The sequence below is a fragment of the Platichthys flesus genome, chromosome 16 (genome assembly GCF_949316205.1).
Source record: "Platichthys flesus chromosome 16, fPlaFle2.1, whole genome shotgun sequence".
NCBI lineage: Eukaryota > Metazoa > Chordata > Actinopteri > Pleuronectiformes > Pleuronectidae > Platichthys > Platichthys flesus.
The window spans coordinates 18471417-18497555 of record NC_084960.1 but is presented as its reverse complement, the minus strand read 5'-3'; the positions used below and the strand labels follow the sequence as shown (position 1 = coordinate 18497555).

Here is a 26139-nt window from a genome sequence, read left to right as displayed (position 1 = left end):
AATGTTCCTCACTTTTGCTGTCCCCTCTTCTCCTCTCCTCTCCTCTGGAATCAAAGTGCAATCACAACTTTGAGTAATCAGCGAGGACCCCGGACCTGCTAATGACCAAAAGACTGACAAATAGAGTTCACATTCCAGTGCGCTAAAGACATTTGACCTAAACCAAACCAGAGAGGACTATGGTACCGTCAGTTGGATTTACTAACATTCCCATCATTGAACCCTTGTCTGCACCTTTTTGAACGGCTATCCTTCTGCAGCATCCTTAATAAAATGGCAACAAGTTCTACTCTGTTCACCCAGTATTAGGGTTGGGTAACAATATATGGTGCCTCATTCCTAAAGAATGCCTGCGCTTTGTTCTGAACAAATCGCCCCGCTTAAATGCAACATAAACCTCACCGCACATGCCTTGTCTGGTGGCAAGTGGCAACACACTCTCTACATGGCTCTGGTAGCAAGTAACATTAGTCAACACGACAACAAAATGCCCGGCGCTAGACAGTCAAAGTGTGACCGTATTTCAACTAAAGGATTCCGACACCAGGAAGAGCAGCAAATGTGCGAGAAATAGCTGAGAAGGGGGAGACGAGAGCAACAGCTTGTAGAGTTGGTGGCAAGATGCACGTTGTTGTGAGTGATCCATCACTTCACCGAAAGAAAAAGATGAAGGAGAAGAAGAGGATGGTGGAAGTGACAAACACAACAAACTTAACGAGGCACCTGGCAACACACAGCACATATATTTGAAAGCATAGGGATGCTCCGTGTTTGACTGCTTGTGTGACACAGTGTCAAGAATATCCACTGGCAGTGTGGACGTCTCTGGCCCCTGTGGTGGGGAGACAGTTGATGATGAGTTTGGAGGGGAGAGTATTTTACTGTATCAAACACTGAAACTCCTTTTTATTGTTAAATTATTGTTGTTGGTTTAAATTTCATTTATTATATGATTTTTTTATGTACATTTGTTTAGGGGTTTGAACTCCGTTTGTGGTACCGTTTAGGCACCGGAACTATTTTAACAGTATCAAAATAGTACCAATTCTGAAAAAAGGCAAACGATACCTAGCCCTTAAAAAAAATATATAAACCCTGTTAAACCTGTTACTCTCTTAAACTGATGACATGCCTATCAGCCTCAGCTACTTTCTCTTTAGTGCTAATTGGGGCCCCGAACATGCCCCGCTTAACATAATCAGGTTAGCGCTGTCAGAGCAAGAATGTGGATGTTAGCGATCAACTCAAGGCGCTGCTGTGTCTGAAGGGAAGCCTCATTGAGCAGCTACCATGGCTCAAGACTTGTGTGTTGTTTTATTGCATTGCATTGCAACAACTTTTCACTTTTCCTGACATAAATCTTTAAGGACTCTTTCGCACACTCACACACACCGTATACATTTGCAGAACAGAAGAGTGGAGTCTGATTATGCAAGTGTTTGTAAAGCAGTGGTCAGCAGCCTATTTCACCTCCATCATCAAATCGCATACACACACACCCTGTACACATACTCACTGCCTCCACACAGACACACACACACACATGCTCATAGACCAACCTGCATAGATTTCTCCGCATATTATTACTGGAGGAGAAACATAAGAGCAGGTGCATTTATAAAAAGATAAGATGATATCAGGGGAGAAACAAAAAGGTAAGAGAGGAATAAACATGGAGCGTGGAAACTGTGACTATGGAAACACACATAAAGAGGATGGATCTGCTTCATCTATATAATTTCCATCCGGTGCTTATCCCTCGTTCTCATAGATGAAGCTTCCCTTTACCTACCTGTCTCATTTCCTTCTCCTCTTCATATTCAACTCCTCCCTGTCTCTGTCTCATTCTGAATGGCTTGCTGCAGCCTCATCCTGTTGTCACTTGGAGATTCTCCTTTTCGTTCACTCACATTATCCCACAGGAAACTCACAAACACAAACACACACTCTCCCTGCATTGATAACATGATGATTTCTGCAAAGCCTCCCCGTATGTTTGCTTTGTTTAAGATTGATCGGTTTGTGTGTGCGTGTGTTTGCCTGTTTGTGTGTTTGTGTGTGAGAGAAAACAGCAGACTCTGCAGTAATGTTAAAAGACAGGAGGTAATATGAACTAAAATGGATCTTTCTTTCTCACACACCTTTCCTCACACCCAGTGTCTTCCGTCCTTTTTTTTCATGGGAGATCAATTTTTATGTAATGTTCAAATGATGAGGGACAATATTCTGCTGATAATTCCAGTTCCTGAACTCCTCAATGATCTCTCTTGGTTTTATCTACACTGTCTTCAGAGATGGACAATACTGCACTATCACGTCAGTGTAAAAAGATGTAAGATGTGTTTATTGCAGCTTTGTTTTTCTCAGTGAGTTATTATTCATCCCTGCTTCTTTATAAGTTGCGTTCTTGTTCCAATGCACATATGCAAGCTTTAAAGGAATAGTTCAACTTTGTGGGAAATATGTTTCTCAGCAGTCTTGCTAAGTGTTAAAGGGGACATATTATGAAAATTCCACTTTTGTAGTGCTTCTACATGTTAATTTGGGTATCTGGCATGTCTACCGTCCCAAAAACTCTGGAAAAAAACAACTCCCGCACTCAAAACAGGTTGATCTGAGGAGGGCTGTTTTAGACAGGGTAAAAAGGTGCTGTTTTAAATGATCCTTGCGGTATTTTGACCAAAATATGTTACAGACATTTCATTAAGACCCCAAGGAACCATATCAACCTGTGGTAAAATGGGCATAATATGTCCCCTTTAAATGAGAAATGAATTGAATCCACTGTTGTGACTGATGATTCAATCTGAAGCTATAGGCAGAAACAGGTTAATTTAGGGCAGTACAGCATAGCCAAGTATAGGATAGCTTTATCCAACAACATCCTACCAGTATATCTAACAACATTACTCCAGGAAGTTACAAGAAACAGTTTGAGCCGTTTGGCATAGACGTGGGTATGTCTGTGGGTTAATGATATGAACAAACCGATCTCTGTACAAAGGTTACATTATCGGTGAAAGATCACCACCAGAACACTCATTATATCTCTGGGACCAAAATTGATCATGTGCCAGTGGATTTCCCAACAGGCTCAGTCAAGATTCCCCGTAGGCTAATTTTTCCTGCTTATGCTTTAACCAGCAGCCATGCAAGCAGCTTTGAGTGGCTGTGCTTAGGCAACATATTTCTCTGGGCTCCATCGTACACCTGGCTTAAAGTCAAGCACCAGGTGTGACTCACCTGTCTTAATTAGTTTCAGACAACAACTCAGTACAGTTCCCAATTAATACATGCTATTTAAATATCAATTGCCCTTCTGAGCACCCGTTTTGGTCTTGAAATGCAGCGTGGTAATGCACGTGTTTGGTGCATTGGTCTCTTGAGGCAGTAGAAAGCAGTTGCACCAAAGAAAACCTGGTCTGAGGTCAGTGACAATGCATTTCACTGATTTCCTAGGGGTTAATTATCAAGTAACATGTGCCTACATAGACTGGGGCACATAAAGAGCCCACTCAAGTGCTTGATATGCTTGCGACACACAAAGATGGTGATGATTATCTTACTACATGGTGGATCCGCCCCATATAATCCACCAAATAAAAAACAATCCTGACTTTCGAATGAGAGGTGGCACTCTGATCGTGTTATTGCATGTAATGCCAAAAGGATCCACCCATATTCAATTAAAGCTTGTGTTGGTGAGTTGGTTAAAAACAGGCTAACATTGTGAAAAAATTCAACCCATACATAACACACCTGCTAGAAGTCGACTATTCCGTGACTCGCTCATTAACTTCCGACTATCGTGTGTGTATGTCACTTGGAGATTCTGTGTACGTCTCTCGGGCTTGTGAGGCTCCGATCATGTGCAGTGAGAGCACTGTCAGGGTGCACTGGCAGGCACGCAGGTCGGTTACTCACAGGCAGCTACGCCAACCAATAATTTCATTCAGTCTTGCGAGGTCCAAAGACACCTGCTTTTTCCCAGGCGACTTTATTTATTGATGGTAATCAGGCTATGAACAACTTACAGACTCTACTCCTTAGAGCAGATCTTTTTGAACCATGGACCTGGATATGTCATTTCTAAATCACTCTCTATAACCCAACGTTTTCTCCTGAGTGAGGGTTGTCGTTTTAAAAGCTTCTTTATGGGCAGCGAAAGACAAACCCTTGAATAACATTGTACACATCTAAGGTCGATCAACGAGTTATACCCCCTCACTGTGCCTGCACAATGCATGGGCAATAAATTGAAATATTGAACGTTTGTTATATTGCTATTGATGAATTCTACATGGTGATTATTATTGATATTGTTTTATTGCCTAGCCCTATTAAATGATTGCGGTAGGTAAATAAGTTTCTATTAACTAAAAGCAATGCAGTTGTCCTTGAAGTGGTCTGAATATACAGAGGTCTCCTGTTTGCCTGCTGTTGGCTGCAGCGCCCCCCACAGAGTGCAGCACTGAAAACTGCCTCAAGGTGCTCCTCCTCATGCAAAGAGCCAAGGTATACGTGTGACTTTGAGTGTGTGTGAGACTGCACCAGTGGCTGGTCTCTATGAACACGCTTCTGAGGCACGGCAAGGCTTCCAGTCCATCGGAGGGATGAGATAAATGTGTGTGTGTTTGTGTCAGTGTGTGTGTATGTGTGTGTGTGTGTGTGTGTGTGTGTGTGTTTGTGTGTGTGTGTGTGTGTGTGTGTGTGTGTGTGTTTGTGAGTGTATGTTTGCGTTTTAAAATGACAAAGTGAAAGGAGTCTAAATTTAGAGAGAATCGAGGAGCGGGGGAAAGGGAACCTCTAATGGGTTTTGGGCTACTTGAGGACGAAGCTGCAGAGAGAATGTATATGTCTCTGTTTGGTGCATTCACTGCTCTACATTCACGTAGCCAGTGTAGAAGCTAGAGTTTTTAGTCTGATCTCAGGCTTTTCTCAGTCCCCCTTATGAGGAATTGTTTGGAATAGCTTAAGATTGCTCCAATTAAGATCAGCTTACATAGCTTGTCATGGCCCACAATAAGACAATTTTTTCAAGAGAAGGCCTTCTTTCAAAAGTAAGTTTCCATTCTTTCCAGAAGTCAGTGCCAACTGTGTCGATACATAATTCAACATTAACAAAGTGACTATAATATTTAACGGCACCCAGAGAGAGAGTATGGGTTGGAGGGGGAAGTGACTTCTGTAATGTGGCCAGTGGCATCGTACTGAGTTTTAAATGAATACTGTTGGTCAAATGACTATGAAATGTTTCCTCGGGTCAATACCTTCCCTGACAAGCTCCTCAAATGTCATGTTTGTCATGAATAAATAAGGTCACACTAACCGCAGTGTTCATGTGTGTGTGTGCATGTGTGTGAGTCGATACATAAGTACAGCTTTGCCTGTTATGTGAAATATAGGATGACACCTTTTTGGCTGTCACAGCTGTGGCCGGGGGTCGACAGAGGTTTGCCATACCGCAAGTCGCTCACAGCTCTGCACGAGACATCTACTCTAGCTCTAATTAGTTAAAGAAGACCACGTTGCGGAAAACAATATACTTGAATCCTCTTCTCTCAGTGCACTGATGAGTCTGAACCTGCCTCCAAGCCACAATAGGCCTTATTGATAATATTGGCTTGGTTGGTTGAATATATTATTTTTCCATGTAAATACTAAACATACATGATAATTTCACATAAAGAATAGTTATGGAGCAAGACTCAATGCCGAAAAATGTCTAATACTTTTCTGTTACGGTCCTGCTTACAAAATGAGCCATAAGTGTAAGTGTTAGCAGCAAAAACCTACTTAAAGCATATAAGAGAAATGTAGTGGAGCAAAAATTGTATATTTACCCCAGAAATGCAATAGATACACCTATACCATAATACGGAAATATTTTTTTTTTTACATTGAGGTCTTGCCACTTTTATAGTGATTTAAGAAAGGTATGAAATCTTTTTAGATTTGACACATTAAAGCTGCCCCGTACCTTATTATGATTGGGGTGCACATATGTATATCTTATGATATCAACCAGAGAATTATGTTTTTGGAATATTTAGGTTTATGCCCCAACTGAATAAATAAGTAGAACTGGAATTGGCCCCCAAGAATAATGGACATCCACCTCATGGCTCTCACAGTAAAACTTGGGTCTCTGGGAATCCTGGAGGTTTGGGGTCATCTAGCCTAGAATGAAGCTAGCACCACCTCATCTCATTGATATAGCTCAAGTCGGTCACACTGGACGAAGACAATTCTCATACCTTTCATCCAGTTACTTCCAACAAACTGATTTCATTTCGAAAAGGATTTCAAGCCTGAAGTGGAATTGCCGCCTGTACACTATATCAGCAATTAAGCACCACTATCAGAAAGTGCCAAAAGACATATGCCAGTAAAACGAGCACCCCCCAAACCTCAAATTAAAATTGCGTCCTGAGGTTGATTCAGCACTTCTTCACCTCCAGCTATGCTTCTATTTCAGTGTCACTTCTTAGTGCCAGTAACCCACATTGGCTAGTTCAGCACTGGAGAGCCCCACAGGGGAACAAACAGCTCATGTAAAGTATTTCATTTTTCATACAACAGCTCTGTTAGCTGAAATGTACACCGCACATCACCTCACTCAGCAGGGGACAGCTGAGGGGCTCAGCGTTGTGCCACTATGCACTGTGAGCACCAGGATCCTCCAGCACCTGAAGGGGATCGAACAGCAACCCAAACAATAAACCATCCAGTGGAGACTTTGCAAAATTTAAAGGAAGATTTTATTGGGATATTTGAGGATTTTAAAACATTATACTTTTATACTTTTAAATCTTATTTTTGAGGCTTCCGCGCTTGTTTGTTAAGCTTTTTCTGCTACGCCCCAATTTTAACCTGACCAGACCCTATAACAATTTGAAACAGCGACCTCCTCCACACTCTTGTTTAATTCATTTCCATTTTATTTGATTAGCACCAAATCATAATATACATGATCTTCAGGCACTAAGGTCGAGACCTTAAACCCATCTAACCCATAAAGACCTAAGGCAATAATACAATCTCACTCTGAAACCCGAGGGTTTTCAAAAGAACTGATAGACACATGAAATAAGAAAAACATTAATTAGCTTTAACATTTGCCCTTAATGAACATTTGTTAAAAACACAATCAATACGGCAAAATCGCAGAGACCCCCCCCCCCCCCCTCTTCTCCTCCTTAAACATGTCTCGTGATAATATCTCCTGGTGAAAAAGAGGTGTCATACACGTAAAAGACACAGACAAAAATGACCAGAGAGTCTGAGGTGATAAGAGGCGATGTTCTGTAAACATGGTCACGTGATCTCGGCATCGGCGTAAATTTGCGCTTCCTGTCTATCTACAGCACCCGGCTGCTCCACCTCTCGCCAGAATAATGCCAAGGATGTGATGCTGTTGTGAACGCGTCTGTGCAGAGAACCTCCCACTGTGTTGTGCATGTGTGAAAAGCAAACTAGCCAGACCTTAGCCAATTCTTATCACTTCTTACATTTGTGGGGAATTACCTTTTGCAGACCCTAGCATGCGGACAGATTTCTGTGCAGATATCCTCCTGCCAACTGTCCAAGAAATAGGCCAAAGAGGATCCTCTGATTTCTGATGTTTAAGCTTATTAATATTCTGAATCTATAAAGCCAATGTGAAAAGCAACAGCAGCAGTGAATGTATCCGACTAACAACATCTGTGTGTGTATCAAAGCCTGCTGTGTGTTGTTCCTCTGTGCCATTGAGCACCATTGTCGTCCAAAAACTATTAAAAACAAATTAGTGAGTCACAAAGTTACACTGAGTGATGTGACTTCATCGCCATGAACACCCGCTGTGTATCGTATTTTCCCTCAGTCCCTGTAACACCATCCTGCTAACCCAAATACTCACTAGAACAACAAAGGTAGAATAGTTTGATGGGTCGTTAACAAATGCAATGTTTCCTCCTGTTTGAGTATGTTTGATTAAAAAACTACATTGACCCACAGTTTAACAATGTTACTGAGCTAATTTTAATAGATGAAACTATACATCAAGCATGTTTTAATAAATGTGAATCATGTGCAAAGGACAGAGAAGTCAGAATAGCTGGTTTTGGACGTCTCTTGGGATTTTTCACCAATATTAAAAGATGAGGAATGATGACTTTAAATTGTCCTTAAACAAGAACTCTTTTTACACATGTGGAGCTGTGTGAAGACAATGCTAACATGGTGGAAATTGTTTCAGGAATCTTCTTGTTGCAATCTGAGCAGGCTCTAAAACAGCAAGGAGGATGGGGTGTTCAGCAGCCGCTGGGGTAGAGGGAGATCCGCTGCATTTCTCACCTCCCTCACGCACACACACACTTACACACATACACACGGCACAGCACGTCACAGCAGATCCTTCTGCAGTAATCTGCTGCATATGTGAGCGTACTGTATAAATCAAGGCTCGGGGCTTTCTGTTCATGATGTTTTCTATGCTCAATTAGCTGTTTTTGCGCAAGTGTGTGTGTGTGTGTGTGGGGGGGGGTGGTATGTGTTCAAAGACTGTTATTGACCCCCTGTGAGACGCGAGGACAGCAGAGATCAGTCAGAGGTTAAATGCTTTATTTCTTGACATGTCATCAAATATAGTACGGTGTCCCTCTTTCTCTCTTTGTACTCTCTCCTCTTACATTCACCCTTCTCCCTCTCTCTTTCTCACTCTCTTCCCATCCTCTCTCTCTCTCTCGCTCTCTCTCTCTCTCACTCTCCCCATCCTCTCTCTCTCTCTCGCTCCTGCAATGGGTGACACATAGAGAAAGAAAGCTCTGTCGCAGCATTATCCACAGAGGGGGAAGGGGGACACTGGTGGATATAATGCCTATAGCGCAACAAAACTACCAGAGTGGGAGGGGGAGTGAGAGAGAGAGAGAGAGAAAGAGAGAGCAGTCCTGAAGATTTCAAAAATGGGAGAGAATGACATAGAAAGAGAGATTTTCAAAAATGTGTGCATGTGTGTGCGTGTGTGAGTGTGTGTGTATGTGTGTGTGATTACATCTGGTCGTCATGTTCTGCTGCAGGAGTATTGCGCTCCTGCAGTGACGTTGCAGTCTAGCATCATGCTCCATGCTAAAGGTTGAAAGCAATGTACCTGCTCTATAAATAACGCTGGCTAAGTCAATGCTTTTGGGTGAATCGGTCAAGAAATGGGGCCAGCTTCCACCCACAGACCGCCTGCCTCACCTAGCCCTTAAAGGAACAGTTCTGCATTTTTTGGAAAAGGTGTTTCTTACTTTTTTGTTTTAAGTTTAATGGTCATAATATGAACTTTAATCTCAAATCCGATCATTGACCACATAGTTGGCGGGAAGAAAGGGTTACGTTTGCTTAAGAACAACACTGGAAGGAGGATTACACTGAATGCATCCTTTTAATATTTTTACATTTTTTCATCCAAATCATTAGTATGACTTGGTCACGTTTATAATTTTCCAAAAAAGATCAATCGAAAGAGGTCTATAATCCAATAATATATTTGTTGATTAACGAGTATACAACAAAAGAGAGGGCAGCTTTGTCAATATAAAGACAGAACTTCTCACACTGATTCTTGTAAATGCTTATATGTCTGGTAAGTTTGGTTTAAATTTGCTAAAAAAGGGGTTGAGATGTCATAACTGCTCGCGGTAGGTCAAGCAGGTGTATGGGTGGGACCTTGGTACTTAGTAATGATAGGCATTTTGTTCGATTGGTACTCTCTTCAGCCTATTTAAATGTATCCAGCTTTGTGGAATTCTTCTTAAATATTTTTGCATTGTTATATATTAACAAATATTATATTAATCCCTGTGTCGATGCATCAGCCGTTAGGGGCTGTGATGTGACCTGCAGAGCCTCAATTGTTATATTCCAAATATCTCTGATGTGCAACCAAGCTTCTTATGATGACATGGCACAATGGACATGTGTGGCAGTAAAGTCAATGTGTGGAAGTATAGAGTCTATATATGCACATACATTTATGTGTGTGTGTGTGTGTGTGTGTGTGTGTGCTTGTGTGTATGTATGTGTGTGTGACGGTATTTGTTTCCCTTCTTGATGGACTGGGAATTACCATTACACCCCACTGTGTGAAGGAAAGGAGGCGATGAGAGAGGTAGAACGTAAGGAGGAATATGTGTTTGTGTGCGTGTGTGTGTTTGTGAGAGAGAGGGGGGGGGGGGCGGTTTTGCTTACAAAGGAACACCATTGAGCTGAGACGTCCTCCTGAATGAGGTGAGCTGAGACGTACGACCGGATCGATAAACGGATACGAGTATCCCAGCCTGCCGAGCTCAGCAGAAAAAAAAAGAGAGCGGCAATGGGAACAAAAAACGATGGGGTGCAAAAGTGCCCTCCCCCCCATCCTATTCACCTTCCTTCCTTTCCCTCTTCTTCTTTGTCTTTTTATTCCTCTTCTCCTTTTCCTTCTGCTTCTTCATCTTAATTTGTTCCTCAACACTACCCCCACACCGCCTCCCATCCAGTCATCCCCCCTCCCCTCTCTCTCTGTGTCTCTATCCCTCCTTCTCTGCAGCAGACTAGAGCGCAGTCAGCTACTACGGGGACTGCAGTGTTACGCTATAGCACAAGCAGAGAGTTGGGGAGGGGGGTGCAGGGTGGAGGGGGCTGGGGGGACTGAATAGCGATAATAAGCAATCCAGCACTCGGCTCTGAAATCGCGGTAATAAAGCAGAACGAGCTGTCAGCGGTGACGACAGGGAGAAAAGGAACGGGGGAGGGGTGGGTAACGACTGTACACACTGTAGAGAGGACATGAGAAAACCGAAAGATGAAAAGAAACGGAAAACTTGCTACCCATGCAAATACTTGTGAACTGAACGCACGAATCGAACGCCTGAGCCAGTCCTTTAATCTCCAGTGTTTTCTTCAGTCATCCATTTTTTTCCCTCTTCGTCTTCGGCTGAGACATTTGGCAGCTGCGATCTCCACCAAGCCAAAACTGAGCTGGTCACCCGACCACGTCCTACCTGACAACCGCTGCTGCTGCTGCACTGGCCGCCCCTCGCCAGACCCTTCCAACCTATCTTTGTGTCCCCGCGTTGGCACTGAAACTATTGACTGCAACATTTTCAAAGTCACCTCAGCTGTCACACTGATCCTGTCCCAACACCAGCCCGGTGCTTGATTTGTCTTTTTTTTCCTGTCACCCCTCTTTGGTTCTTCGATCGCTTGTTTGGCAGCCATTTAATTTTCTGAGCCATCAAGTTTTCTGCATGAAAAAGCTGCACAAGGCAAGATCAGATTTCTTTGGTCAAACGCAGCTGCAGCAAAGTCCAGAACGCTGCAGATCTAGGGTTTATTTAATAATAATGCAAACCGGAAGCTTTCTTCAAATACGTCACCCCTTGTGATGAGCTAACATACCTCACACACCATCTGGAAAATATGAAGTGTATATTTGTGACTCCGCCTCTATATGACAAGATACATTTAAGTCATATAGCTTGTGACAAACACCTGCAAGCCAGTTGTGGTTCTTCACTTTTGCAGCAGTGAGAGATACTGTTGGGTACCGAATTACATTTTTTAAAGGTATCAACCAAATGATGTTGGTACTACCAAGTACAGTATCACAGTCAATTTAAAAGGTGCCCAATTTTCAGTGCATCTCACAATGTGTCGAACAAATCAACACTGCGGATGGGGATGCAGGATGGTGGTATTGCACCAAAATCTGTTTGCCAACCATCGATAGGACAAGAAAAAGAAGAAGACAATCACATGGATGCACGTAAGTCGGGGCCATGGTGAGCCCAAACTGTGTGCAAGTGGTTTCACTTTCGAAAAGCCACAGACACAGACGATGCTCACTGCAATATCTGAGATGATAAATGCTGGCAAGAGCAACACGCCTAACCTGAGAAAACACCCATAAAACATATCTAAAAACTGATCAGTGTACCATGACAAAACCTGCTACCGGTGTGGCCAAGGTGTAAGGTTGGTGATAGGATCATCTGAGGGGCTGCAGTGTCAGTGTTAGCTTGGTTAACACTGACAATAACTGAAAATGCTGCAAATGTGCATGGGAGTTTATTATTTATTTCTATGTATGTTAGTCTTCATCTCCATTGAGGACTTTCCTGCAGTCAGCAGTTGAATCGACAGAATCATTTGCTTGAACTGCATGTATGCAAAACACATCTCGTGGTGTTTTCAAGGGGGTTTGACGGTTAAGACTTGATTTAAGGTAAGAATTAGGTTTACATTAGGATTAAGGTTTGGCCTTTAGCTGAGATGTTTAGGTTATGGTAAGGGACTAGGTATTATTATGCCAATGAGTATAGTCATGCGGTATAAAATTGTGTGTGTGTGTGTGTGTGTGTGTGTGTGTGTGTGTGTGTGTGTGTGTGTGTGTGTGTGTGTGTGTGTGTGTGTGTGTCCATCCTAAGTCACACAGGAAGGAGTCAATATGCTGTCTCCGTGCGTATAGCAGAGTCCACAAAAAATACACCTGAACAAACAATGATCCAGGTCAGCACTGGCCTCTTGCTCTGCAAATGGCCATAGATTATTTTACGGAGAGTTAAGCAGGGGAAGGCTGAGGAAGACGTGGGTGAGAAAAAGAAAGGTGGGAAAGCAGAGGAATACTGAATACTTTTTTATTTACAACCAACTGCACATATGGTGTAGTAAAAAGAACATTAGGCTTCATGCAATCACATTTGTGTTCAAGTTTCTCCATTAAAAAAATATCTGTATGTTTGCACTGGGTGTTCATATAAACATGGTACGTCAGATTCAGTTTCTAACTTAAGAAATGTGTGTGAATGACCCACGTAGACAGCCCGTTGTACGAGTGCTACTTTCTTGTCTGCATAAGTATTATGATCCAGGGAGTTTAAGCGTGAATTTATAATTATTTAGGTTTGAAATTATATCATATTTATTTGCAGATATAAACAGAAAAATGTTCACATAAAAAGAAGGTATAGTATTTATTTATTTACAATTGCTTCAAACTAATGGAATATACATATGAATAATAGCAGACTAGTTTCACGTGACTCCTTGAAATGGTTTGGACCACTTCTAAATTGTGTTCATACCTGTACCTGAAAGAAAATTCAAAGTACACGCAAATTGGTCAATGGGACAAGTTCTCCTAAATGCCTCATACACAAGACTTCTTGCATGAGGCCCATTGACAGAGGCAGGAAGTAACGTATTCATTTTCCGCTGCGGGGGATCAAATGTTTGTGTTTGCAGCACATCGACACCAGCATCTGCCCTTATCACCAAATTGACTCTTGACATCTGCATCGGTGTCTTCTAACTGGGGCATCGCTTTTTCCTCAAGAGACATTTGTAGTCCTATTGTTTTTTTTATCTTTTTATTTGCGTCCGTCAGGTGTTAGGATCTCCTGCTGTGTTCTTACATCGACTCCTTTGCATATTCTTCAAACTTTTTACATGGGGACAGGCTGGAGAATTTCTACAAAAAGTAGAATTTGGACATTTGCGTTCACACATATAGGTCCTTCGGAGAATGTCAGAAGGGTTTTCCAGTGTTCAGTCCATTTCTGAAAGCCACTATATATAGTGTGAAAACGCTATTGGCTGCAAAAAGCTTGGAAGCATTTGTTGAAGTAGACGAGTGGATTGTCAAATATGGTAGCAGGTTCTCCACCAATTATAAAAAGCACAAAAATGGGTGATATGCTTTTTTCCAAAGGGAATCTACAGAGAGTCAGGGTAGCTAATACCAACGTATGTTTAATAGGGAAAACTTTAAATCAGTGACTAAGGACTTCTCTTAACATCCTGGTTAAGAGAAGCAAGGTAGATATGGAGGCGAACAGTTCATTTACCAGGAGACGCCATTAACCTCTCCAACTCAGGTGGTAGAGAGGGTGGTCCACTAACCAGGGTTTGTGGTTCGATCCCAATTCCAAACTGTCTTTAGGCATTGTCCACTGTCATTGACCTTGGGCAAGATAACGCAACCCAAAATTGCTGCTGACGACATTGTCAACAGTGTATGAATTGTGTGAGATAGAAAAAGCACTGTATAAAGAAGCACTGTGTGTGAATGGTTGAATCTGACCTGTACTGTAAAAAAAAGGTATATAAATGGGCCTACAGTATAGTAACCATCTCTCTTTGCTAAAGAGGAATGCATGCAGATCTTGCATTTGTATGAAATTTGTCATTTGCAGTGTTGTTTGATACAACTACTTAAAGATGAGACTTGTCCACTGAGCGTCTGAACTTCACTGGATCTGGACATTCCTCATGTCGACCTCTGCGATGCTAGAACAGTGACGTCTGCAGTAAATAATCTTATGTTACTGGCTGTAAAGCAACGCAGATCATTCCAAGTCATATTCCAAGCAGCAATATATTTGTCTCAAAATAGAGGTTGATCGTGTTTTTTTGATTCATCAGTGTTGTGCTCTGATTTAATCTGGATGGACATGTATTCATCAGCAGATTAAAACAATCACTCAAGACCAGCCAGTTCCTATCGACTTCTATGTAAGCTGGAGGAAGAAAAGTGTTTAATAGCACAATAATGTTTGCTTCACTGCCACACACACACACACACACACACACACACACACACACACACACACACACACACACACACGCAGCGTCTCTTAACTACATGGACATAAGCCTTCACCTGCCTGAATACATAAATGCCACACACGAGTAAACACAAATGCATCCAAGGCTCTTTATGTACCTGTGCACTTTGAGACACACACACACGCACACCCTCAAAGCCACATACTGAATAAAGGCTGAGGTTGTAGCTGCGTACAGGACGTCATTTTATTTCCACATTAAGAGAGAGAAAGTGGGTGAATGGATGGGGGAATCACCTTCACCGGCTTGGATTTTCACCTTCACTGACTTGGCTGATCACTGGAATGTGGCACCATTCTCAGTGAACGTGAACTGATCGATGAGAGACCTGGATCCCACATTATGGAGATGTGAATACTGCGCTTTTTGAGTGAGAAGCAGAAAGAAAAAAGCGAGGGGTGAAATGAGGCAGGTTCGCTGGTGATCTCACTGGGAGAGATTAAAGGGGAAAATAGAGGAGGGGAACTCAGAGAAACTCTGCAGTGAACTCGTCAACCAGAACAGCTTAGGCAATTACTTTATGCGCAACAATGCGCAATGGCCAAAACGGTGCCAAACGCGGATGCGCCAGCCGACAGTAAAGAAAGAAAGATGGGAAGAAAGAAGGGAATATGCTTGGCCACTCACCCGGGCATATTTTGAGGAATAGGGGTCCTCGAACAGCGCCCACATAAAGGGCCGCCACACCTCCCACCGTGATGCCCTGCGGCTGTCCTCCTGCATGCAGAGCCGCTTCAGGTCACCGTCCGCCCCGCCGGTGAGCGCAGGATCATTATCGGGTTCTTCCGGCTCCGGCTGCTCGAAGCTGTCCAGGGCTTCCTCAGCATCGCGATGCTGCCGGTAGTTCATCCAGCAACACGCCTCAACGTCCGTCTCATCAATGCCCCAGAAGGCGAGTTCTTCCTCGAAGAGCGGCCCGCAGACATCGTTGGGGCAGTGCAGCTTCCCGGTGCGGTAGTAGTTTAGGATGAAGGCAAAGGTGGCCGGGTGGCGGTCGAAGAAGAACTCGTCGGACTTGGGGTCGTAGTCGAAGTTGCTATATGCGTCGGGCTCGGTCAGCCAAGACAAGCGCGTCCCCGGCAGCGTCTTCAGGGTGCTCCGGTAGGTCTCGTGTCGGATCCCGCCGCAGTTGATCACGATCTTCTCGCTATCTGACGCCGAGCAAGTCATGGCTGCACTGGAGCATGCTTCGGTCGGTGCGCCCGACTGCTGCTGCTGCTGCTGCTGCTGCTTCTACTGCTTCTACTGCGCCTCCCCATCCACACCTGTCCCCGCTCTGCAGGCTTCTGTTATACCGTGTCCACCAGGAGTCACAGGACAGACTGAGAGGAGGAGAGAGGAGCGGTGGAAGGAGGAGCGTGTGTGCGTGTGTGTGTGAAAGAAAGAGAGAGGGAGAGAGAGAAACGGAAAGATGGAGAGGGGGGGGGGGAGCGAGAGAGTCTGCAAGTGTGACGGAGAGAGAGAATCAGTGGGATGCGGATTTTATGAATCAATAGATTTGCCCGCTGAATGACTGACTGTCTGAATGACTGACTGGAATCATTTTGCTGGATTATTTGACGCCATTAAGGTCAGAAACTACCAGTTCTGTTGAACAAATCCATTCAGATTCTCCATTATGGTATGAGATTTTGCTGCATCCTTATCTATGAAGAAATGTATTTAACCAGAGAGAAAGAGAAAGTAGGCAGGTCTGGTTTTTACTGCAAATCCTCATGGCCAAAAGCACAGACACCTGCATCGCACCATGCGATTGCTGAGCCAGAGCTATCCATGAGCATCAGTGTGCAGCAGATTTGCACCTGCATATCTGCAAGGAGTAATGGGTTCCTGCACTGATTTTAGAGGTCTGGTTTGCAAAGGATGCTCCACTTCATTTCAAAGGTGTTGGATGGGATCGAGGTCAGGACAGACAAGCTCAAACATTTTGCACAGGTGCATTTTTTTTATGTCAAACAGCAAAGTGACAAAAATAATAGACTAACAGCTACAAAAACATCACTGTGCAAACACCAGTTACGACAGGATTACTATTACAGGGGCAGGGGGATGGGACCAGGGAGTTCTGAGACAAACAGTGAGCAAATGCAGGGTGATGGTGAGAAATGTTAAAAGTCATGATGACTGTAGAATGAATATTTCATTGGAAACATGTGGCCTTAACCAGGAAACACAGACTTAAAGTACACAAAAGTACATGGGCATCTGTGTCTAATGACAAGATACTGGTAAAGGTTTCCAGGTAATGCTCTAACTGGTCTTGGATCAGAAGCTAGAGATTAATCTCCAAGAAGACACGATAAACTAACAAGTCTTCACCGATGGTGCAAACTCATTTAAACTATTGGGCAATGGCATAGCAGAGAATTTAACCAACGATGGACATGGGCAGCCATATTGGAAGTGAATAGGGCCAATCTTTGCAAGCACCCTCGAAGCGAAAACAAAGTTCACTGTCAGAAAAACACTGCCACTGTAAAAACTGAGTATTTACATGGTTGGCATAGAATAAGGACCACTCCCAAGTGCAGGCAGGCAGGAGCCATAGTATATACGTTTCTACTGAACGCTGGGCACAGGACTCGCATCATCTCACAATTAGTCACTAAAACCATTTTCAGACAGAACTCAGGAAGACATCTGTGGGATTTGGTCCAAAGACTCCCAGTCGCAGAGGATTCTCCAGTCAGATGTGTTCATGACAACAGGGAAAGGTCTGTAGTGTTCGGACGAGGCGTGGTGCAGCGGGCAGGACGTAACATTGAACCGGTGTCAAAGCCCTCAAATCTTGTTATCTTTCCAAATTGACATCGTTGGCAGTGTCTTATATGTATATGACAGTGCTTTTTAATCCTGAGATACTTGTTTTACCTTTTTGTTTAGTTTTGCGTCCAGTGTGGTTTTGAAACGTCATCAACGTACCTACTGGCTAATACTGAGTTTGACTTGAGTTTCCCAACAAAAAATAAAAAATTAGCAGCCGGACTTAACGTACAGGTAAAGAATAGATACAATTTATCTGAGTTCGAACATATTCACCTCAAAATGTACAAAAGCGTCTCATCGATGTGATTCTACATAGTTTAAAATATTGCAGCTGATAACAAAACCATCACATACATGTCGATGACTAAACATACATGCAAAAGATCTCTAAAAAGCTGAAATACTAGGGCCAGTATCTCAACACTGTACAATTTGGTCTGGTGCTGTGAATAAAAATGAGTCTTCTTAACTAAACTCTCATCTACCCTCTCTTTCTCTCTCTCTCTCTCTCTCTCGCTCTCCCTCTCGCTCCCCCCTCCCCCCTCTCTCCGCTGCATCACTCCCTTTAACCACACGATCTTTCAATCTACTAAAACACTTGGCTCAATTAGAGCAGGGAAGAAGGGATATGATAGAGTGTTTCACGCCCACTGCCCACTGCCCATTCTCTCTCTCTCTCTCTCTCTCTCTCTCTCTCTCTCTCTCACTCTCTATCTCTCTCCCTCTCCCTCTCTCTCTCTCTCTCTTACTCTGTCTATTTCCAAGATAGTCCCTCCATCAGCAAGAGAGAGAGAGGGAGGGAGGGAGGCCAGGAGCAGAATGAGGATTGCTGAGCTCCACAAAATGGGGAGAAAAGACTGCAGACCATCAGATCATTAGTGCTCTGCCATTTCCTCTCTCTCTCTCTCTCTCTCTCTCTCTCTCTCTCTCTCTCTCTCTCACTCTCTCTTCTTCAGTGTATTCTCTCCATTTATTTCTCCACTGCCCTCCCTCTCTCCAGTGTAGAGCTAATGTGCTGTGTTGGTCTAGGTCTATTGAGAGCAGGCTGCAGCACTGTGCTCTGCTGTAAAGCCTCTACGTCACACATACAATGTAGGATGCCATGGCCTCAGCTAGTGGAATACCCTAAACCACCCATGGGTATACAAACTCACACATAGTCTAGCATGGGATAAGGTCCTCTTCACCAGCCTGACCTGTTCAATAGAATCACTCAGTACAAAATGCAGTAAGAAAAGTCCAAAGCCTCATTCCGATTGGATTTACATCAGGGTATGGGTAATCATCCCTGTGCTGGTTGATAATTTTAATGATGGTGAAATGACAATATGGGGTCCTTAACTGAGGTGGACACTCAGTAGGAGAGACACATGGGACAGACACAGGGGTGGGTGTGGGTGGGTGCAGGACTGCTGAAAAGGATTTAAAGTGCAGTGAATTTGTGTCAAAATCACAGTCTGAGGAGCAGACCGACATGAATCACACATTGATAATCATCAAGTGTAGTGAAAAAGTGTTTCCTTTAATCAGATTAGCAAAAACATTTTCGAAATCTTCCATTTGAGAAAAGTAAAAAAAGCAGTTGTTCTTATTTCTGCAGTTCTTTGGTCCAAATATATGAAATCTATAATTCTCCCTTCACAGTTTTGCATTCTTGCACACAGCTCTGAACTATGTATTTGACCTATGGTTGTGGCCACATTCCAGGGCAAGGATGTGTGAATCGACCTAATTAGAGCAGAAAATATTATATAAACAAACACGCGATACCATGTGCTTGGTAGCAGACATACCTCCTTTATTATGTCACGGAAAAGGTGTGATGGTGTGAGTACTGTAATAGTCACTATAATGAACTTTCTCCAACATCCAAGTTTGACATCTTGGGCAATGCAGGGAGTGAATACACTTATATATTCGTAAAGTAAGTGTGACGCTAAAGCTGGTCAGCTCAAAGCTATATAATAAAAATGCACTCATTATCTACTCACCGCTATGCCAATGGAGGGGTGAAATGTTTGAGTCCACAGGGGGAAACAGCTTCGCAGCCAAATCCATTACAATTGAAAGAGCTGGTGAACGATTCTTCAATTGTAAAAAACAACTGAAAAAATATATAATTTGCCTCCATTCTGCTTGTGTGGTGTCATCCAAGTGTTGAGAACCTAGCTAAACCTGCACCCTTGGGCAAGAGCTAATGTTCAGTGTGTGTGTGTGTTTGCAGGTGTACGCGGCTCCAGAAGAGGATGTCACAGGATGAAAACAAAACTCTTTGCTTTTTTTTATTTAAATTTGTTTAAAACCAAGACATAACAAGTTTAACACTTAATAGACATAGTTGTAGGTGGATTTGAATTCCTCTTGGACCTAGATGGGCTAGCTGTTTCCCTTGTTTTCCTGTTTTGTGTCAGCTGACCAGCTCCTGGTTGTAGCTGTATATTGAGAGGAAAACGTACGTAATCAATTAGACAGCAAACAGGCGTCATGGAAGGTGGAGTGCTGAGTTTGGTGCACTGTGGACACACGAAATGTTCAATATTGATAACAAAAATTAATAATGAAGCAACCAGCACTCTAGCAGTCAGTGTGTTTGTGAGTGGGAGGGGGAAGGGCAAAGCATGATTTAACAGTTAGTGCATGGACCGACTTGAATATTTCTTCTTCTACTACTTCAGATAAACAACACCGGCGATCTGCAACTGGGTGAAACCGCAGATCAAAATTGCAGCAAGGTCATTTTGATAATATGACACAGACACGGCTGCAGTGGGTACTGTGTTCCATCATGGCAACAGCAGTCATGGAATACCTTTCTGTGTGGCAATTTTTTTCAAAGTAAAAGCACAACATTTTCTTTTTTGTTGCAATGCTTTACAACCAGCTGAATTACTGAGTTTTTATTATGAAAGGCTGTGGACTTGGGTATGAAGATTAACACACCTCGGAAATAGCTGACATGTTGGGGATGAAAAATAACAGTAGATACATAAATTATTCAAACTTATAAATAGGCCACATACATGAACAAAAGTAAAGAAAATTATGATTCATCTTATGAAAAACATTAACATAGAAGCTTTATTTGAGATAAAAGGTAAACCAGAGGTGTCAACTTGAGTCGCTTGACTTGGACTTGGATTTTGATAAAATTACTTTAACCCCAATGACTTGAGACTTTACTCTGAGTTGACCTCATTTACTTGTAATGACATGACGTATTTCATAGGTAAAAATATGAATTATTTCAGGGTTTCCGCTATGTTTGTATCACTCTGTCGTTTGTTCTCACTATGACGAATGGGAACGTTGTTACAAACTGTAAAAGCTACTCACTTATTCATAAACTCACCCCCACCTTGCACCTCACTCACCCACCCACTCAAATTAAATTGCTTTAGCTCTAGGATACAGTACCAAAGTAATAATTAAGTAGCGTTCAGAAGAAGTATTCAGTATCCACTCTAATTTGTCTTGTCTGTAAGTGAATGTATGTTTGTAACTATAATTTTTTTTTGCTGTTTTATCAGTGTTTCATTTCTAAAGTTCTCTTGAAAATGAATAGTAATAGTTAAGTAATTCACTTTTTTGTGTTAATTTAGTACACAAGTATTACTCTGTAGGCAGGAATGCAAGACCAATTAATTAGGTGAAGAGTGCACAATCACTTTAGGACTGTTAGAAAAATAAATTGAAGCCCTTGGACTTGACTTGGACTTAGTAACCTTTCACTCGGGACTTATCTGTTTTAACTTGGTACCTGACTCAGGACTTCAACTTCAGGACTTGATACCTACTTGTTACTTGAAAACAATGACTTGTTCCCACCTCTGTGGTAAACCAGGTATGATAAACGTAAAGTTTTCTAACTTCCCTCTGCACCGTAGACTGCTTTTACAGTAAAGCTCTGCACAACAAAAAAGAAATAGCTATTCTATTAAATGACCAGCAGGGGGCGATTCCACTTGTTTTAAAAATGTATTTGCATGGTCTAAGACAGTGATCACCAGCCTTTTCAAGCACAAGGTCACTTTTAAGTTAAAACGTAAGCTGAGATCTACCATCCTGATATCTTCCAAATTAAACCACTTATGAGTGCCGTACTTATTATTTTTTCAATTTCTGTTTAGGGCTCAATGTTCAAGCATTAATGCACACAAAGAAAGGCAGTTATTCAACTTCATCTATTCAATGCACAATATTCACATTAATAACAATTCATATTTAAAGCATCTGTTCAATACACAATATTTAGCTTCTCACTTCAACAGTATGTTTTGCAGAGTAGCTGCTGCAGCACAATGTTTTTACACTGGCTTTGTCTTTAATGTGGATATAGATGAATTTTTCCTCAAAATCATTCCTGTGTACTCAAATAATTAAATACCAGTACTATACAGTATCATGCCGTGCATCTTCATCTGCAAATATTTTCCAATCAAACCACTTTTTTAAAACAGATGAATGGATTCTGTCAACAGAAATGCTCAAGTACTTTTAAGTTGAAACTTATACAGGAAGTGTTGCAACCATTTATGTTTGTGACATAAATTTAGAAAACATATAAACGTTAAGACTCAGGTGGAAGATCATTTTCTCTGTTTATTCTGCTGTGAACCACAATGTTTATCTGTCTATGTCACAAACGTATGTATTTCAAACACTTCAAAGTAAAAGCACTCCATCGTTTCACTCTCTGAATCCATTCATTTTTTCTAATGAGGCTTTGATTGTTATCGCAAGACAGCAAGATGCACGTCTTTATACAGTAGTGTCCTGGCATTAAGTCCTGGCTAGAAGTGGACATGCTAACTGTGTGAACCACAGACAACCAACATGTAGCTGGTCTGCGGCGCAACCGCCAGTGAGTCTGGGGAGTAAAGGGGATTGACAGTAAAGACTGTCGATATCATCCAGACGATCGCGACCGATGGGTTTGCGACCACTGGTCGAAGATGATCTGGCAGAGAAGTGATGTATGAGCCGGTTCCTTTATACATAATAATAATAATAATGGCTTGAATTTATAAAGTGCCTTTCACAGGACCCAAGGACGCTGATACATCAGCAGTTGATTGATGTATGAAATGCCGGTGATTGAATGAGTTGGCAGTAGATGGTCGAAAAAAGACCCTTACAAACACACACACGCACACACACACGGACAGACAGAGCATCCTAAAGCAATCCAAACATTGTTCACAGATCCATAGATAAATAATCCATGACACTAAAAGAAGTAAATAAATCCAGCCTGTATTCCATCTTCCTGGCGAAGTCATTTCTTCATCCAGGGGCTTTTATCTGGAAAATCAAGCCACTATACTGTTAAGGTCTAATTACCAACTTCAATTGGAATTGAATCGGCTTCTTCTCCAAAATAGTCAACCCCTGAAACTCGTTTTCTGGACTCAAACACTTTACCCACCCCTCCATCGCCATATTGGTGAGTAGATACTGAGTGAGTTTTCATTTTTCAGTGAACTATCCATTTAAGCTCTGAACGAAGCCCTTGAACAACAATTTGTTTAACTATAGGTCCTATTGGTGAAATAAGAACACCATGAGAATCACAAGACTTGTTATAAAACAAAATAAAATGATAGTGTTGGAGCAAGGTAAAAAGGTGTAACTTCAATGCTCTTTCAAGAGTGAATGGCGAGCTCCTTAGTTCTCCTTCCGTTTTAGAGCTCATAGAGCCAAAAGTTTAGGTCTGATAGATTTCACAGAACAATTGAGAACAGCTGAAAAACAAAAAAAATATAAAAAAATATATATTTTGTAGTTTTTTCCCTCTATGTGACCTAAAAGCACTGGACACGTTTCTTCTTTGTAACAAAGCACAGCAGAGGCTGCTGTCGCTGTCCGTGGTTCTGAAAAAGATTGAGAAGCTTCAGAGGTTTCATCTTGAGCCCGACTGATTTAGCAATTGGCCAATGAAAAGCTTTCTTTCATAGACATATCAGCCATTATGTTTACCAAAATGCATCAATATAGACATGTTTGGCAATTTAACAGACTCAGAAATATTTCCATATATTAAACTTATTTACTTATTATATGTTTAGTTTTTTTTTATTCAAGCTGTTTATAGTTGATGTTTGAACTGTACAATATAAAGCTTTGATTAAATTTCCCTTGTCATAGTATACATTTTGAAGTTTATTGTTGAAAGTTCTCGGTCAGAAAAGGAATTTTTCTGGTATTTCTACATCCAACAGGACTACAGACATGATCTGAACAAAATAGCTCTTATTGAAGAAAAATCTTTAATGATGATATGGATGGAATTATGTCATCATGATGCATTGTGAAGTCAGCAGCTGATGCCATATTGTAGTAATGTATCAAATTTTGCGACCAATAACACGAGAGACATGATCTACAATTTAAATTAACTAATACTTTGTCACCATATGGTGTGAAAACATAAAAAACATACCACTTCCTGTGGATATGCATGGCTCCTCCCCTGCTTTTCATTATAATTCTGTCAGAGGGCGTCAGCTGAGTAGGTCCTTCAATGTCATTCCAGACGCAGTCAGTTAACCACTGCTAAAAGAATCTTGCCACATGTGAACCAGACCACCTCTCGAATGCAGTTAGATCTAAAATGCGTCTTGGGTGTGTTCACACCTGAATTTTGAGCTGTCGACTTGTGATCGAATCACTCAGAGCTGATGTGAACACAAGGTCTGAACAGGACCTCTGGGCTCTCATGTGGCTTTTGTCTGTTTAGCTTGTACTGATGACCTAAGCTTTGAACAGGAATTACATCAAAACAGAACACAGATAGATCCCTATAATTCCAAGGTCAAAAAATGCCTCCAGTTATGTTCTGTTCTGACAAATGTTTTACCAGTATTTCTGTCGTCTTTAAAGTCTTCTGATGCATTTAAGAATGTGTCTCAGTTTGATCAAATGTTTCTCTACTCTTTTGAACCAACTGACGATTTATTGTTATGTAATCAGTTCTATCTCTCACCCTGCCAATGACAAACATCTCCTGCTTTCTCCTCTGATGCCTCTTTTTTCTGTGACATGGGAATGACAAATGGGTCGGTCATGGTTGTCTGTTCTCTTAAGCAGCCCCACACTCACACACAGTACATGAACACACACTCTCCTTCACATACACCTCTCTCTCTCTCTCTCTCTCTCTCTCTCTCTCTCACACACACACACACACGCACACACACTCTCTCTCTCTCTCTTTTCAGCAAACACAGACGCATGCACAAATCCTCACAGAGATGGACAATGCATTAGCACATGTAAACACACCCACCCATACACACACTCAGTTAATTAAGTTAACATGCTGACTAAGGAGCTGGGGAGCTCTTTGCAGTATAAGAGTGATAGACGAGAGGACATGTGCACACACAGTAGCCTACACACATGCAAAGTCAACCAGGAGACACCACTGGTTGTTTTGACATTGCACCAATACAGGGGTGTGTATAGTCATGTGTGTATGTGTATACGTATATTCTGTTCATATTGTGGGGACCTAACTTTTCTTCTATTATCAAGTCCTCATAATAATGCAAAATCATTCATGTTTAATTTAAGACTTGGTCTTGAAGGTTTTGGTAAGGTGATAGTAACACAACCCACACTGGACTGAACCCTACCTCCATCCATGACAAGATAGTTGAATTGGTCAGCAGTTTCAAATATCTCAGACTGATTGCTTACATTAAACAAAGTATTGATTAACTGAGATCTATAATCAATCCAAGTGCAAATACCGTATCATACATTAAACAGACTTTTTATATCCTTTGCCCTCTGCTTGTTATGCAACCCTTTCTGTTTTCCAACTGTTCTCCCTGTTTCTTTGCAATATTAACCATCTCCAATAAAAGAAGCACATCAGGATTTCACATCCCACATTAGTATCTGCCTCAACGTCCCTAACCACTCATATATATATATTATTATTATAATCTCATTATTCAAAGTTCAGATTCTGTAATTCAAACATCCTGTGCATGCCTCACTTTCAGGCCTTCTCCTCACACTCTGCTGCTTTTGTGCACTCGCCAAACTTCAGCTCTCAGATTTTAGGATTTTTTTTTAAATGGGGTGTATTTCATTATTCCCCAACCAACATTATGCTGTGTCATCCATCTTGCATTTAGACATGCATGCATATATGTACGTATGGGGGTTCAGACATGGGCAGGATCATGAATGCTGGGTGTCTATGTTGTTGTGTGTATATTTATGTTGGGTGTGTTCAGATTAAGAAAACTGCCCCCTTGGGACAGAAAAGGCTTATCTATCTGAGGTTAGGTTAAGGTGAAGATGACAGCATGGTGAGGTTAGACAATGCACATCGGGTATACACAGGGGAATATCCTGACCTCTAGGGCAGCACATTAATGAAGGGCCATAATACCACAAAAATCATTGTATATCTTATAGCCACCGTGGCCTTTGTGCAACTGCTAGTGAAGAGCTGTGTGCAGCCCTCTTAGCTCCACCGTCACTCTCTCTCTCTCTCTCTCTCTCTTTTTTTTTCTCCCTCACTTCATTGATAGCCTGTTTAAACATCATTTATACTGTCCTCTGCAGGCAGGAAGGGTATGTATTTCATTTACATGATTACGTTGAGTCAGCTCTCTAAAACTTAAATTACTCTACTATGTATGAATACTCACCATGAATTAAGTGTGACTACAACACTTAACTTCTGGAAGGAATGTTTTTTGGGTTTCCAATTACTTGCCTTTA

General features: G+C 41.9%; 1 protein-coding gene across 2 annotated transcripts in view; it reads right to left on the bottom strand.

Moving 5' to 3' along the window:
- LOC133971435 (potassium voltage-gated channel subfamily C member 1-like) overlaps positions 1-15904 on the bottom strand; it is a 65721-nt gene extending 49817 nt beyond the window's left edge. For both annotated transcript variants that reach the window (XR_009924378.1, XM_062408788.1), the window contains exon 1: positions 15262-15904. Coding sequence is in view for 1 of the 2 variants with exons in the window: in XM_062408788.1 (XP_062264772.1) it covers positions 15262-15804 (543 nt within the window). In the remaining variant the exon portion in view is untranslated. The remainder of the gene's footprint in view (positions 1-15261) is intronic.
- Between the last annotated feature and the right edge of the window lie 10235 nt (positions 15905-26139).